The sequence below is a fragment of the Crassostrea angulata genome, chromosome 5 (genome assembly GCF_025612915.1).
Source record: "Crassostrea angulata isolate pt1a10 chromosome 5, ASM2561291v2, whole genome shotgun sequence".
NCBI classification, from domain to species: Eukaryota; Metazoa; Mollusca; class Bivalvia; order Ostreida; family Ostreidae; genus Magallana; species Magallana angulata.
In genome coordinates, this window is record NC_069115.1 from 41,677,979 (window position 1) to 41,695,872 (window position 17,894).

At 32.1% G+C, this 17,894-nt stretch overlaps 1 protein-coding gene and 2 pseudogenes across 1 annotated transcript; all 3 read left to right on the forward strand.

The window, feature by feature from the left end:
• Positions 1 to 7,824: 7,824 nt before the first annotated feature.
• On the forward strand, positions 7,825 to 9,432 carry LOC128184398 (uncharacterized). Its single transcript, XM_052853849.1, has 2 exons — positions 7,825 to 8,259; positions 8,999 to 9,432. Exons 1-2 carry the CDS (start codon positions 7,863 to 7,865, stop codon positions 9,430 to 9,432), a joined length of 831 nt encoding a protein of 276 aa, XP_052709809.1. The 5' UTR covers positions 7,825 to 7,862.
• Positions 9,433 to 12,515: 3,083 nt separating this feature from the next.
• On the forward strand, positions 12,516 to 13,446 carry LOC128186299 (uncharacterized; annotated as a pseudogene).
• A 2,164-nt stretch (positions 13,447 to 15,610) lies between these two features.
• LOC128186298 (uncharacterized) lies at positions 15,611 to 16,633 on the forward strand (annotated as a pseudogene).
• The last annotated feature ends 1,261 nt before the right edge of the window (positions 16,634 to 17,894 follow it).

A 17,894-nucleotide genomic window follows, 5' to 3' on the forward strand; every position in this document is an offset into this window, starting at 1 on the left:
GAGAGAGAGAGAGAGAGAGAGAGAGAGAGAGAGAGAGAGAGAGAGAGAGAGAGAGAGAGAGATTGCCAGTTTTTACTACAAAATATGCATAATAATACATCAAAAGAGCCCGGCTTTCAGTACGTCTTCAGTACTTTGATATTTAGAAGGATTATAGTCGAATAAGATATATAGTCATGATTTGATATACTAATAGTCATAATTTGTTATATTTTAAAACCAGGCGAACAGATTAGAACTAGATAAGAACACTCTCAACTGTTTTCTACGATCATTTACACTCAACTACGATACCCTTGTAATCTGTTTAAAAAGATTAACTTGTTCATTCACAGTTTATAATGTTGTATTGATTATTAGGGCTACAGAATAGCTGAAAATTATTGATCAGCTTTTCAACACTCATATTTAAATCCCCCATAATGAATAGCAGGTGCTCTCATTGACTAACTACTTCTATTGCATTGTGTATGGTATATTCTGTTAGGAAGTTTCAATTGTTCATGTTTCGTAATTGCAGAAAGATTTTTTATCTTCTGGTTTACACGAACAGTTGGGTGATTTGGAATTCCCTACAAGCCTTTAAAGGTTTCAGTTAAGATAAAAATAAATAAATGTCGTTGCAAAACCTCAAACATGTAATCCACGTCATTCTTTAGATATTTTGGAATGAAACCGAAACAAGATTTCTTTTAAATGAATATATTTCAGTATAGAAATTGTTAAAACTTAACCTTTAACAATGTGTGTTTGCTGTTGTGATATTCTTGTGCATTGTGATATTCTGATGCTTTTTTAGGATGTTTTATTAAAAACATACATAAAGACTTCCTAATACGATGTTACGTTGGATTTGCGTTTGATGTTATTGAATATGTAATTCTACGTTTAACAGTAACCAAAGTAGACAATGAACAGTTTGTTGAAATATTTGCCGTGTTTACAGTGTTCATTTTGTTTATTTCAATATATCGTTGTTTTAAGGAAAATGTGTACATGTTTATTTTTATGATGATTTTTAAATGTACATCTTTGTCGGTAGCCATCATGATTTTTAGAGCATCTCCCGATTTTGAATGGGGGACCATTAACAAACAGTTGTCTAGCGCTGATTTTTCGGACACTCTTCTGGCCACGGTGATAATTGTGTCATTTGTGGACATATGGTTAAACCTAGGAGTTATGATTTTACAACTGATTAAAATCATGTGTGTTGTGTTGCAAGGAAGAGACACATTCGGTGCACTCTTTGTAAAGAGTTTTGATCATTTCGGTAAAGAGTTTGAACCCCGTCGATTCAACAACTTATTCCACATCAGCTAAAAGCCTTAAACAACTAACGGAGCATACAAATTATGGTTTTTAGTAACACTCTTAATGATTCTTAGTGTATAAAAAGTGTATATAATCAATCATACGTTGCAAGATAGTTTTAACCATTACATGTTCATGTGTCTTTGTGTTTTTTCTTTGTTATTTCATAATGTTTTATGCTTTGTTTATGTGAGGTGACAAATTAACCATTTAGGAAATCATTTTATTCTTAAACAAAGTTAGGTTGTGCGTTTTTGCAGTGTATTTATGTCTCCCATTATTCTTTTATCAATACTTTAAATGAACGTTCACTGATTTAAAAGGTAAGAAGTGGTTGGTTTTTTAAATCATATTCTTAATTCGACATTTGATATGCATAGTTTTCAAAACATGCAAATATTTTCTGAGTGGCAAGAGTCTTAGAAGAATGATTACATCAAAAAAGCAAAGCAAATCATGCACAATGTTCTAGAAATTCCGATCTCGAACAGGAAGGGAAACTAGAAATGCCCTGTATTCAGAGCCAGATACAGAAAAGATTGAAAATTGAACTTTATTTATTTTACAACGATTGATAAACAAGTTTTACAACTTAAATTAATATCTCTCGTTGGCACGGATGTTAGCGCGAGGGGGTCATTGATGTAGGTGGAAGCCGGAGTGACCGGAGAAAACCCACGTGTCCAATTGGATGACCACCATACACTATCACCTACAACCACTGTCGATCACAGGGATAGAACTCGGGTCGCAGCGGTGATAAGCTAACAGAAGATGTTAGATACCACTGCATACAGTAGTATTGCAAGTTGGGGAGCTCAGAGGCAGATTCTCAGTTTGTTAGTGCAAGACTAAATCTACTTGGTTTGAAAATACATATCCCTTAGTTGATTCGTTATAAGTATTCTGCTGTATATAAACATGCTGTTGCAAATCCTATCCTTGATAAAATAAACAACTGCAAGCAGAAGTTTCAAATGAACAATTAGAACATTTCCTTAATTTTATGATGTCCCTATCCATTATGACAGATGCACCTTTAGTATTGTCATTTTATAAGCTTCATTTGTATCTAAACTGATCTTTAATAAACTACAGTGGCAGTTTTGAAAATTTTTAGAAAACTGTATTGTTATATTTAGTAGTTCTTATTTCAATGAAATGGGGGCTTGGGAAAAAATAATAGAACTTGTCGAATCTGGACATCAATGGTTCCATATAAATTGGCCAGATTAGGCAATATTTTGGATTGGACAAATCTTTAATTTACAAAAAATAAAAAAATAATGTTCTATTGGTTAATATTTCAAAATACACAAATCTGGATTAGATACATGTAAGTTCTACTCAATTTTGGTAGAATTAACTTGCAATTATCATGATTATATATGACAACAAATTCTGATAATTGGAAAAACCTTGATTTTATTCTGATGAAGAGGTATAGGTTCGAAAGTTGGAAGCAGTATGCATATTTTAAACAGAAACTTTTTTTAGTGAAGATCTTCGAAGGCAATATTTTTTTTCATTTAATTCATTTGTTCATTTAAAATTAGAAATGATCCAATACAGTTTATGGGGTTTTTTTGGCTCCTCCTATAATAGCTTTCAGTAGTCATGGGCCCATTTCAATGCTTTGAAGGAGCCCATGCCCATAATTTGAATTTCTAGCTTATCTGAACATATGAGGCATGCTTAAATGCATACATGTGCCAGATATACCAGGAATATGTCATTATTATTATATAATAAGTTAAATTGGACAAGATTTAAAATCAACTTCATACCTGTATCTCTGACTGTTGAAATTCCAATTTTGACCCTTACCATACCATGTTCTTTAAATTAATACCATGTACATGTACATATCTAAGATCAATTAGGCATAACTTTTTTTTACCTTAAGGTCAAGATGAAAGTCATGGAAGTGCACAATTCCTTTTCTTTCTCAACTGTGTTATTGGGAACCATGGTACCGTAGAGGATACATTACTTGTTATGTTATGTATATTTTTGAGAAGTTATCTAAACTCTCAAAATTTCATATTTTTGATCTTTCATGAGACATTTTTTTTCTACTTAAACAAGTAATAACTAAATAATATTACAGAGTCAATACTGTAAGCAGTACGTTATATGCATTTTTTTTATTAAACGCCTTTAATTCAGCGATGTTTCTGTACAAATCATTGCTGTTTTCCTTGCCATAGTAACAGTAAATATTAATCCTTCATATTTGAAAACAGTAGACCTACATTCATGTTCTTTAAAAGTAATTCTAAATAATCTTGTAAACAACATATAAGGAGGACACACACTCTTATTATGCTAACAGTTGTTGTTTTTTTTAATGTAAAAATTCATTCTGGTAACTAAGAAAATTCTTTTCCTTAGATACCACAAATTGATTAATTGTGGTTGACATCTACATTTTTGTATTTTCTTGTTATTGTTGAAGTAAATGAAATCTGTTGAAGTCTGTTTTCAAAAGAAATCATTTGAATTTACTGTTCATAATATGCTCATAGCCATGTAACCTTCTCTTATTAATATTAATAATATTAATTTCGTCGGGCAAGGAAAAAGAAAGGAAAGTTGTTTAACTGATTTTATTTTTTGAAGTAAAAGTATAAAATGTGTTTTTTCTTCCTATATGAAAGATTGTACCATATCAAGTTGTGCCATTGAAATATCGTAGCTTAAAAATTGGTTGTTTTATTGAATTTTCAGTTGTACAAAATGTCAGGTTATTTTGGTTTCCATGGAAGCCAAGTTTGGAAAAATATTTACATTATTTTTTAATAAATAAAAAACATGATATCCGGATGTTGTAAGAAATTTTCGTTGATGATTAATTAGCGAAGCTTGATTTAGAAAAAAAAAACAAATTGGTAATCTTCAAGTACCAATGATGTTCAAATTATATAAAACAAAAGACAGTACTCTTCTGATTTCTCGGTATTAAAGCCCAAAAATTCGAGTCTATTATTTTTATAACGTAGTATAGATACAAAATAATTGAACAACTGATAGTGTGTTAATCGGGTTTCATCTTTGGACATCATTGAGTTTGGTTTCTTCTGAAAAATGGGCAGTGGTGTTTTATCCGATAATAATGTAGACAATCATTACATCCTGTTAATGGATGGGTTCAAATAGACGTGTGTTAGTAAACGATGAAGTGCTATTAAGTAATCAAACAATAGCGTGCATCAGTGAAGACCTATATGGCTTTGGGTGTTACTGTAAATGTTATACATTTTGCGATGTATTCTTATTAGCGTTATTGGAGGAATCAGTTACATCACCAATTACCATACATAAATAAATAAGAATAGGCACATTTAGAAAAACGCTGATTCAAATCCCCACTTTCATGCTGAAAAATGATTTCCGCCAAATACCGTATATAATTAATATAATACGTTAAGAGTATTTTAATCTTATTACGGCTAATTTATAATGACCAACTTTAAGTACATTGAACTATATGATATTATATTTCGACTGTACACAATCCATTGTATACCAACAAAGAAGCACATTTGTCCTTAAGGTATTACAAAACGCGCGGTGTGTACTGTAAACTTTTATTTTAAAAACGCCAGTTAAAAAGAATTGAATTACTATCTTATGTTTGAATTTAGATTGATATTTTAGAAAATAATAATATTGTTTGCTACTTTCAAAATCTACATCAATTGAAGAAGTTTCCTTATCTGCAAGCAAGTTTACCATGTTGCTAAAAAAGATAAAATGCCGTGTAATTTATATAAAGACGTAGTTAATTTTTTGTTTCAATTTACGATTTCTTTAATACGTCTAGCATTTTTACACAAACATTATTTTATGGATTTTTTTTTACTCCTATATATCGCTTTCATTGATTATTTTCCTTAGATTAAGATATAAGAGGCCAAATGTTAAGCCACAGACATTTGGTATATTGATATCTTATAAAATAGGTGTTAAGCATGTCTATTTAAATTTTGAAATATGCGATTTTATTCTATTCTTATGTGAGTTCGCTGAGCTATTTTCCAATAAATGTTCGTGATTTTTCCATCGTAAAACAAACTTCAGGGTTTAAAAAAATAATTTGAGGACATTTTAGCGCATCTATTATAATATGGTCTTGATATTATAAAAAGGCTCTAGAAATATGTTTTAGCAACAAATTGTTATTATTTGGTGATCTGAGGCATGGTTTGACGTAATTTAAAGTGTGCTCAGTTTGGAAAAAAAATTATTCGGCCGTCGTAAAAATTGCGTTAAGAAGATCAACATGGCATTCCAAAATAGCAACGAGCCAAATTTAATAATTCTCTCTTAAGTCACTTCAATGGAAACAACAAATAAGGACACCCAATCATAAATTTAATTTGTTCAGCATAGTATTTTATCATATTATGCTGAGTCCATATAAAAATATGCGATATATGCGATTTTTAAGAAAATAACGTTAATTAGGTCAAACTGACGATTCAAAAGTTTTTGTAACTTTTGAAATGAAAAAAAATTAAAGTTTCTGAAATGAGAAAACGTATGAAACAAAACGGTTATAATTCAGTTCATCAGACTTATTTTTAATCACGAGTTCGAAGAAACATGTTGGCCTAAACAAAAGTGGCGTTTATTAGGTCAAAATGCCTATTTAAAAAGGCGGATATCCAGATTTTGTATTTTTCCCTTATATTTCTTAAAAAAGAAGAAAAGCATAAAAAACTGTTTGCTTCAGCAACGATTTTGTTTTAACCATGATAAGTTTAGTTTGAAGGAATATACTGACTTCACAAAACTGACATTATTCAGGTCGAAATGGCGATAAATTTAATGGTCGATTCATAATTGTTTTATAGTTTTAAGAAGAAAAAAAGCCTGAGACAAACAGTTATAATTTGATCAAGCAAAGTTAGTATTAATAGAAAATGGTAGGCTAAGTCAAAAAAATATGCTGACTTTAAAAAAAAAGACTTTAAATTGGTCAATAAGGTCAAAAAGGTGTTTCAAAATGGCAGATTTCGTAAATTTTGATTTTAATTAAGGAATGAGTCTTTTCTGGTTTTCGACTTGTCAAACGTAAATTTGATTAATTGTTTATTAAATCAAGATGAAAGGAAATTAAAATAATATATTTTTTTCTTTCTTTTTTACTATCATACAACTTGGCATCGAAAAAGTAACCAATGTTTAGAATCTAACAAGGACTATATTTTTGGCGTAATATTGGCGTAAGAAAATATAACATGTTTTGAAATTCAGAATTACTGCAGATTAATGAGTCTTTTTTTTTTTGCATTTCAAAAACAATAACATAAATGTTGGAATTTTTACTAATATGAATTAATGATATGATACTTGGGTCTCAGATCTAGAATATGTTTTTAAAATATGATTTGCCTATCAAAGTACATTTTTAAAGCTTTTTAAAGCGCCCATTCTGTGCATTAATTTTTATGAAAAATCACTAAAATCATTTTTTCTCTCTAATTAAATGGTCAATATTTTAGCTTTTCTATCAATTTATATCTTTATTTAAAGTCTTTATAATATGTAAAAATCAGAAATATTTTATTATTGGAAGTATAAAAAAATAATCAAAATTTCTTCAAAATGTAAGAAAATAAGAGGAAATGCGGGCTAAGCAATATCAATTTTGGTTTCAATATTTATTCCAATTTAGTAGTTTAAACTGATAGACATCCTGATATTCTATCATTTCATTAAAGAATAGAATCTTCAAATCTTAAACAAATGTCTACAGAACTACAAAGAGCTACACTTATTTTCAACATTCTTTACGTTGAGGAAAAAGGTAGTGACAATGATCTGACCTTTATGGGAAAACAAAAAGGTCAAATTTGATTAAACTGGTAGAATCATTTGGTAATATGATCCGTTTGACTGTGTCAACATTTCATGAATTTCTTATAATAAGAAGTATGTTTGATAACGAGAAGACTCCTTCCTTAAATGAGGCAAATGAGTGAGACATTTAGTAAACATAATTTGCTCATTTCTATATCATAATTCTGTTTTTTTTAACTGTTTATTTCGATAAATTACGCCAGTAATTATGGATTTTTAAGTAAGGCTTATTAGAATATTTATGGTACTCTGAAAAGTAAACCGACCTCAGAATGCTTTCTGAATAGTGAGTAATGAGTAAATAGTAAGCGAATTGGTTGGTAATGTATAATGAAAAATTACTTTTTTCTGTTAAATGTAATTCAATGACAAGTGTGAGTTTAATAACGTGTAACTAATTAATATATATCTCTTTAAAATATATCATAGCTGCTTTTAAAAAAATAGTGATAACTTGTTTTTGCTAAAATGTATTCAGTAAACCTTATTTGAGTGGTTCATTTACTAGTATACATAAAAAATAACACAATACCCCTCTTACATGTGCTGATTAATGTCGTAAACTCTATACATTCGTTGTCTTTATCACAAATTAAGTGAGATCCTTTACAAGAACAATGTTAAAGATAAGCAGCACGATAAGTGTGCGTTCAACGTTTTATATTCAGACATAGTTGAAGATGGCGTCTTCACCTTTTATTGTTTCATACGTGTTTTTGATTTTGAATTGTTTCACTCAATCATTTGCCGAAACCTCTGAAATTTTGAATGACAACCCCGAATGGAAATTGGCATTGAAAAAAATTGAAGAGCTGCAGAAGACAGTCAAGATTCAAAACGATCGCATTGCCATGTTAGAAATGCAATCCAGAGAATCAAGCAATCTGGCGTTGACCGACTTACAAAATACTATAAAACACCAAAGTGACCAAATTACCAAATTTGAGGCACGGATCCAGGATTTTGAGACAATATTAGCCACTGAGGAAAATGGACCAATTAAAAACATCGATCCCGAACCAATGAGTGAATCCAATAAAATCAACTTTAGTGATAAACCGAAACTGGTTAGAAAAGGTACATTTAAATCCTCATTTAATTTTTAACATGATATTAAGGTATATTGATTTTATTTACATATCCATTGAATGAAAAACGATATAATGTCATTTTTATGATAAAATATGTATTATTTGTATCCTTTGTCATAAATTTGAGAATTGTGTATTTGAAAGCTTGCGTGTGTTGCTTAAATTCATGAAAAGATTTTATGGATCTCAAAAGTTAGACTGCAAATGAAAGGCTGTTTTATCATAACATATACATGAAAAATAAGCAAATGAGATATAACAGATAATAGAGTACTACACGACACGTAAAGCTGCGATATGCATGTGGCCTTTTTATTTAAATGAATCGCACACCTGCATAGGGGATCTCAACACCTGAAAATCATTGAAATTTGCAGAATGTAAAAGGGTAACATTTTAGAAAACACAATATAGACAATTTTACAGATCAACAAAATTTCCCAAATATAGGTGATAGATCTTATGAGGAGTTAATCAGAAGAGGAGATAATCAGAAGTGAAAGTGCTGAATATGAGTGGATAACATTATAGTGACAGTTATCCGAAGATACACATCCCTGACTACTACAACTTGTTTCCAAAATATATTTAGTCACCTTTTTAACTTTATATAACCATTTTTCATCTCAAAAAAGCCTTTAAAATGATTTCAGTGCTTTTAAAAGAAAAAATTAAATTCAGTAGTGAACATCATTCATAATTTAACTCCAATTCATTTCTCGTAGGGCGATTACTTCTCCAACAAAGAACAATACCGGCGGAAAGCGTTGCATTTTATGCTTATTTTTCCACTACTATTCCTGCATCGAGTGCTTTCCATATTCTTGCCTTTGATAATGTGATAACAAACGTCGGAAATGCCTATCACCCCCACTCTGGGACATTCATTGCACCAAGGTCCGGTCTGTATGTGTTTACCTGGACAATCAGACAATGGGGACAAAGATATCATACAACTGAACTTTTGGTTAATAATATTGTCGTCAACTCGATCTACCTGAATCCAGTAAACACTATCGACGGTGGTGTCACTGGCACTGTCGTTGTTCAAGTCAACCAGGGCGATGATGTCCTCGTTAGAACTGGGATAACATCCGCTGGAGAAATTACCAGCGCTGCCTCGGGTCGATCATCGTTTGCCGGATGGCTGTTGATGTAAAATCTTAAATAAATAAACATCAAAATTCACACATGAGATGGCTCATGTTTCATATGAGAGAGAGAGAGAGAGGAGAGAGAGAGAGAGAGAGAGAGAAAGAGAGCGAGAGCGTGAAGGTTGTCAATAAGTATGGAAAAAAGGAAACATCGTGAATTTAGTACAGGTATACACTGATTAGACAAAATTTGTAATAAAACATTTATTACATGTATCATGCTTAAACGTGACAGGGAGATATTTTCAATTGTTTACGCAACTTGATATGGAGTCTTTTTATCATTATCATGATTACGATTAAATTGCAAATTATACTACAATAAATTGAATATTTTATATTCAGATTTTAAAATTCAAACACAGGAGGAGTATATTGTTGATTAGAGAGGCCAGTCAGTAATAATTAAATTGTAAGTTTTTATAATTGAATTGGGAGCAATCCAAAGCTCCTAAAAACCCTTTTTGCAATCAAAACATTTTCCGTTTCACTAAAAAAAAAAACCAGCCACTAACAGCAACCATATCAGCCCGTAGAAGCTAGCAGCTAGTAAGGAAAATCATCAAAGTACTGAGAGTACTCAAACAGAAAATTATATTTTACTTTATCATCAGAATATTTCAATTAATATCAAGATGATTAATGCATCAATAATTTGTAGGAGCATTGACATCCTTGGAGGCAGTAATGCTCGCCTGGATAAAATTATAAATAGATAAAACTGTGTCTAATAAAATTCAATTTAATATTGGTATTTGTTTATACGTATGCTTAAAAAAGTGATCCCCGAGTCTGTTTACTGTCATCCGGATATAACATGCATCAGATAAATATCCTCGTTTTATAACAGACACACACAAAAAAAACCCCCAAAAAAACCAATCAGACATCTAACATTGTGATTTTATATTCATAAAAATTAGCCTCCATTGCAAACTAAATCGAAAGAAATCCAAATATGAAATTTGGATTATTTTGTGTCAGCCATATTTTGACGTGAACCTTCGAGACAAATACAAGATACTATTTTTCCCCTGGTGTCCGTTTAATGAACACCTCAAAGAAAAAGGAGATAATGGCCAACCATTCACCACTATATCATTTTGAAATGCTAAAATAAGACAAAGTTCGGGTGATCCAAACCGACCCTTTTCATTGTCATTACATATATTGTACTTCCTCCAAGGTTCACGTCAAAACATGCCTGAGACAAAATAATCCCATTTTCACCGGAAGGTTTTTGTCATTTTTAACTGCAACAGGTGCTGTTAAAAATATGATTACAATGTTAGATGTCTTATCGTCTTATTTTCGTAAAAATACGATGCCTTTTTAATTTTTTGATTGATGTTGTTTCCAGGGAAGTCAAAAGACCCGAGGATAAATTTTTATACACGCACATGTTTAACTTCCATGTAAACAAACTATCTTGCCACACTGGATGGGCTCGGGAAGTTTTGGTTAGAATAATTATACATGTACATCAAGTATTGTTGTACGCCTTTTAATTAAGTACGAAGCTATGCAAATTGGTAAATATACAATGTAAGAGTAGATCAAAAAAATGATGTTAAAGATGATGAGCATAACCAATTTAAACAATAAACAATTGAGTTTTTTTAACACACTGTATTGTAAGATTTTAAAGTTAACAGCTTGATAAAATTAGATATTTGTAAATAGGTCAGATATGTGATAAAGATCAACATTCAATGACATTAAAAAAAAACTTGAGACAATGTTGAAAGAAGAAAACGTCACTTATGAAAAGCATGCACGTGAGCTTCTGGCAAATCAGAAACAACCTACAGGCAGTTCTACAAATTAGTTCTCAATAGTTAGAATTGGTAAGTGTAAAAAAATGTGGCATTTTCTGTTTGAAAAAAAAAATCCTTTAAGCTGGGATACTTGAACAAATAGCTAGTTAAGGCCTTTTTGAATTTACATTCCATTACGTTTTACTAATTCTTTTTTAACATTTGTTAACCAACAGCACCAATGAAACCTGTTGCAGTTCATGCATATTTGTCAACTAATGTCCCTGCGTACTCAGCTGTTCACTACATTATTGCCTTTGACAAGGTGGTAACTAACGTTGGGAATGGCTATCATTCCAACCTCGGTACATTCATAACACCAAGATCTGGGCTCTGTGTGTTTACCTGGACGATTCGACAATGGGGATCAAGGTATCAAAAAACTGAACTTGTTTTTGACAACAAGGTCGCCCATGTGATACATATGCATCCATATAACGGAGTAGACAGCAGTGTTACTGGTACTAAACCTAAGCTGGCTTTTTCGCCCCTGGAGAAATCGCCCTATGAGTTGGAATTCACTTCAAGCTTGAGGACATTTTATACTGAGATGCGCACTGCAATAATTCGTAGCAAACGATGATAGTACTTTGATTATTAAGCATAATAATATTTGTTTGTGATCAATTAATTTGGCTACGTTACTTTAACATGTAAAAGAGTTCTTGTCTACGTCATATTAAAAAACTTAAAGGTAATTTAAAAGAAATTACGCTCAGTTTGTACATAATTGCCTTCTTAAGATTAAAAGAGCACAATTCGTTTTAATGCTAAAGAAACAGATAGACACACAATATAAAGACAATTGAATGTACAGATAAACGGACGGTCAGACAGACGGATAGGCAGGCAGAAACATAACGAGGGGATGTACATGTAATATAAAGAAAATAATCAAAGGAGGATTATAGCCGAAAAATGTGTTGAAATTCAAAGTTTTGCGCATGCAGTGTGTTAAGGTGCGAGAAATTGTCTTGAAATTGGAAACAAGTATAATAAGTCTATATCTGAACGACAGAATATTAATACTGTGTAACAATTTTAATCAAAACATTGCAATTTTAAAAAAGGTTAACTTAATTATAAAAGTAAAGGAAAAATAACCATTGAAAGAATCAAGTACTTGTATAATGAGTTTGAAAGATTCATTATAAATATACCGTAGGCTCTTCTGCTTATCAGTCACAGTAAATGTGCAAAGTTCAATGTTTAAGAAAGATAAGATTATCACATTTACTGTCATTTTACATATTCTTATTATAAGACATAAAATGCTTTGGATTTATTTAATCTTAGCATGCGTGTATTTTGCGTTAAATTCCTCAGTTATTGCCTTTCCGGAAATGGCTGAAACTTTGCATGGCAACCAGGACTGGAATTTGGCGATGGAAAAAATTGAAGAACTCCAGAAGATTGTCAGGTTTCAGGAAGATCGAATAACTTCTTTAGAAAAAAGACCAGAAGAACTAGCAGAACAAGTGATTGAACTACAACGCATTCTCAAAAACCATTGCGGTCGTATAACCCAGTTAGAGACACGGGTAATTGAACTCGAGTCAAAGTTGAAAGAAGAAAACGAATCCATTGCAATTCATCCAATTGAGCAGGAATTAGATTCGATCCAGCCTATTGACATTCCTAACAATCGTATTTCAGTGTTTAGAAAGGGTGCGTAAACATCATTTAATTTTGATAACTTTCAAAATCTTTTATATTATATTTTTGTGTTAATTGCCTTTTAAATCAACATATAGTGTAGTTTAACTTTTTTTTACATTTACGAGATATGACATCCAAACCTTTTTAATTTATGTCTTCTTAAAGAACGATTACTTAATCTTCAACCAACACCAGTACCAGCGGAACGTGTTGCATTTTATGCCTATCTGTCTACTTACGACACAGCGTCCTCGGCTATTCACCACATTATTGTCTTTGACAAGGCGGTAACAAACGTCGGAAACGCCTATCATCCCCACTCTGGGACATTCATTGCACCAAGGTCTGGTCTGTATGTGTTTACCTGGACGATTCGACAAGATGGAAATAATCATCACATAACTGAACTTTTAGTTGACAACAATATTGTCAATGCGATTTATATGGACCCAGGCAATGTAATGTCTGGTAGTGTCACTGGCACTGTTGTCGTGCATGTCAATCAGGGAGATGATGTACTGGTCAGAACTGGTTCAAATTCAAATAATGGCCTAATAAGAAGCACTAATAATGGACGCTCAGCTTTTGCAGGCTGGAATCTAATGTAAATTTACGAATAAATATTGAAACTAAACAACAAATCATTTACAGAATGAATTTAGATTATATTAATGCTATATACGATATAACATAACTTGGGGCGGTTTACGCTTTAAACCCAGAGAGTGCTCTTTAAACAAGAGAAATACAGGCCTAAGTATAGTCATCTTAGTACCATAGCCCTTAGACTGACCTGTCAGAGGGTGTCATTTTTGCATTTAAGATTAATTTTTGAGTCTCAACCATAATAATTGCATACTGTGGCCCCGCCTTCAATTATTTGATGTATGAGAAACACTCATGCATACAAAAGGGGGGGGGGGCAAGAGTCGGAGGAATCTCGGGTTATCTATACCCTAGCTCCAGATGCCAAATATATCAAACTTTTTTGTAAAAAAGACATGGAGGCCTTAATTGGTCAGTCTCTTATAATACATGTATTCAGTTTCATTTATAATACACGCTACATGCATACAGTCTATTTAAATTTCTACAAGTATACAATGCACAAAACATCAAAGTCGATAGATTACCTGAAGTATAACACTTATTTTATCTAATATGTCCCAGAGACATTTTGCCTTGTGGCCTTTAAGTTGAAGTTAAAAAAGTAAAATTGTTCATGGACGACACTCGGGAATGTATTACCCGATTGACTCAAATGACATATGCATGTTCATCTTATTGCCATATTTTCACCCTCTCACCCTCAAACGTGAAACCTTGACCATTGATTCAATGGGCATTGATTTTCATTCAAAATCTAAGAACAGGTCATCATGAACATAATGACAATGCTTTTAGTTTTTCTACCAAATCTGTGAAGGTACAGAGAAAAATATTTAAGGAATAAGGAATCATTCTTTGAGTATTATGAGGTGATAATTTAGGTGGGGCATGATCAAATCCAATAAAGCCCGAAGGGCTTTATGATAGATTGATCACGTCCCCACCTAAATTATCACCTCATAATATTCATAGAATGATTCCTTATTACTTATATTTATTGAATTTTATGCAATTGTACGATTAAATATTTAAATATGAATAGGAAAGCCCCACTGGCACCTCAATTATACGTCATTTGAAGTTATGGGTTTTATAGTACAAAATCGATACGTAGTGTTATCACAGGCAAAGACACTGGGAAACGTAAAAATCATATAATTTTCAATACACTCACTATGTTGCCATAATGACATAAGCCAAGGGTCCTGAACCCTTCACCCATGGGTCATGACTTTCAAAATTAAAGTAAATGGCTTTATGAATAACATAACTATGCATTCAGTTTATATTCACAACTTCGAATCTCCTTAGAATGCTTTGTGCCAAGTTTGATTGGATTCTTGGATGTTCAAATTGTGAAAAGTTTACGGACAGGCAGACGGATAGACAAACGGACGACAGACAAAATGTGATCAGAAAAGCTCACTTGAGCATCTGACAAATACATGATGTTTACTGGAAATTAATACATTTTAGGCAATTTTTACTATAAAATTTGCAAATGTATATAGAGCGTTGTATTTGTGAAACAAAACCCCAAACATTACCAAAAACCTCTTTTTGATATCAACAAATAACAATTGTATTCATTTAGGAAATAAATATACATGAAAATTGAAAATGGTCTTAATTTTTCAGTTTCCGAAGATTCATAGCTAATATTTTCAAATGCGTCATAGTTCTAGTCTATGCCAAGTGTATATTACATAGAACTTCGCTAAAGTAAAATTGCTAAAGAGCACAGTTAGTTTTAAATGATAAGAGAGGAAGATACAGACAGACAGACAGAAAGACAGATCGATACATAGTGAGGGGATACAGTAAATTGGTGTGAATTTAAAAGAAATTATTATAAGGTTTATCATCAGAGTTTTGTTATAACGTAATGATTTTATTCAAAACATTGCATTATCAAATGAATTCAAGCTAACTTTTTAAAAACAAAAGGCCCAAATACCATTGTTTAGAAAAGAGTTTGATAAATCTTTTATAAGTATAAAACAAGTTCTTCTTATCGGTCAAAGTAATTTCTGTCCAAATTCAATGTTAAAGAACGATAAGATAACATATTTATTGTCATATTACAAATTTATGTTGTTAGACGTAAAATGGCTTCCATTTCATTGGTTTTAACGTGCGTTTATTTTTCTTTGAATCCCTCGTTTGGTACCTTCTCAGAAATGAGTGAAACTTTGGATAGCAACCAAGACTTGAAAGTAGCGATAACAAAAATTGAAGAACTCCAAAAGATTGTCAGGATTCAGGAAGATCGAATAACTTCTTTAGAAAAAAAGACCCAAAGAATCAGCAAAACAAGTTACTGAACTTAAACAAACCTTGAATAAGCAGTCGGATCGTATAACTCAATTAGAGACACGAGTAATTGAGCTCGAGGCAATGTTAAAAGAAGAAAAGCAAAAGGAATCCACTGCAATGCATTCAAATGAGCTGGAAACAGATTTGAATCAACCATCTTACATTTCTAACAGTGGCTTTTCGTTGTTTAGAAATTGTAATTTCGTTAAATTTTCCATCTTTTCATCTCATTATCTTATACCTGTTCTGATTTAGTGTCTTTAGTGTACCTGTCGTGAGGATAAACTTTTTGAACATCCAGGTACGTTCGAATGATATGAAAATTTAAACCCGTGAAATTTCTATCTTCTTACAGAACGTTTGCTTAATCTTCAGCCAGCACCAACACCACCGCCAGTAGAACGCATTGCTTTTTATGCGTACTTATCGACTAATGCACCTGCGTCCTCGGCTACTCACTACATCATTGTCTTCGACAAGGTGGTAACAAACGTCGGAAACGCCTATCACCCCCACTCTGGGACATTCATTGCACCAAGTTCTGGTCTCTGTGTGTTTACCTGGACAATTCGACAAGTTGGGACAAGATATCACCAAACTGAACTTTTAGTTGCCAACAATATTGTCAATGTGATCTATTTATACCCAGCCGATACAATAGACGGTAATGTCACTGGGACTGTCGTAGTGCATGTCAATCAAGGAGATGACGTACTAGTAAGAACTGGTTCACATTACAACAACGGTGATATTTATAGCGATGGTGATGGTCACTCAACATTTGCTGGTTGGAATCTAATTAAAAACACACATTTAAAGGTCAGACGACACGTTCCTCGAGAATCTTTTTGTATCTCCTCGTAATAAAGAGTTCCAATAAAAAAAATTAATTTCATTATTATTTTTAAAATGATTTAAATCTAATTGTATGTGGTAATGTGTCTAGATGGCCGAGTGGTTAGAACCGTGGCCGCTCACTGCCAGAAGGGTATAGGTTCTAGAGGTCGTGAGTTCAAAGCACCGCCGCGGCCCAAATATAGTTCCAATATAGTGAATTTAGCTTTGCTGTATATGTATTCATTTTTATATCAGCAATTCAAGTGTATTTTCAAGACGATTATATAATAGTCTAGTATTTTGCAGAAATGCCTGGTAATGTACCCTAATTTTTTGCAAGAAAGCTTTTCAAAATAGTAGTAAACCATCAACAAGTTCCTGGGAAAAGTTATATAAAATTGAGGAACGTGTCGTCTGACCTTAAATTACTAAGAAAAGCTATCAATGGATCTTATCGACACGTAATCTACAATGCATTAAGATATCTTTTTATTCAAATAGAGATGTGAAAAGTCAAAGTACTTAAGTACTGAAAGCAGACCTCTTTGACACGGCTTTATGCATTTAGTGCTGTAAAGATTTCTCTCTCTCTCTCTCTCTCTCTCTCTCTCTCTCTCTCTCTTTATTTCTTGTCAGCAAAGCATCATAGAGCGACTAAATTTTGTAAGCGGCTATTTCAAATGTAACCTATTAACCTATACAACCTATACAATTCACAAAAATATCGCAGCATTGTTAAGGCGTCCCGATGCTAAAATACGGCTGGAAAACGATATTATTTGAATCATGGCAAAAATAATTTTACCGGGAGTATTTCTTTAAATCTATGTTACATTTATTGACATCGATGTTAAACATTATATTTGATGCATTTTTGTGACGTCATATGTACTTCGTAATCACGTGACAGGCGAATCCTAATATTGCAAATGATCTAGTTAAAACGCATCGGCGCAGGTGATTAATGACATTAAATCATACATATTTTTAAGAAAAATCCTTTGTTAAGTCATAAACTTTGAAGTTCTTGCTTGGGAAAGAAATAGATATTTCGTTTATAGAAGATATTATTGAAACATTCCACAAAATCATCAAAATAATGCACATTTTTACTAATCAAAAGCGATTTACAAAAAAATGGGGTAAATCCGTAGGTTTCCGCAGCACGATTCACATTGGTACTTATATTCTCTACCAATTTTACGTAAAATATTCTAAAATTGTGTTGA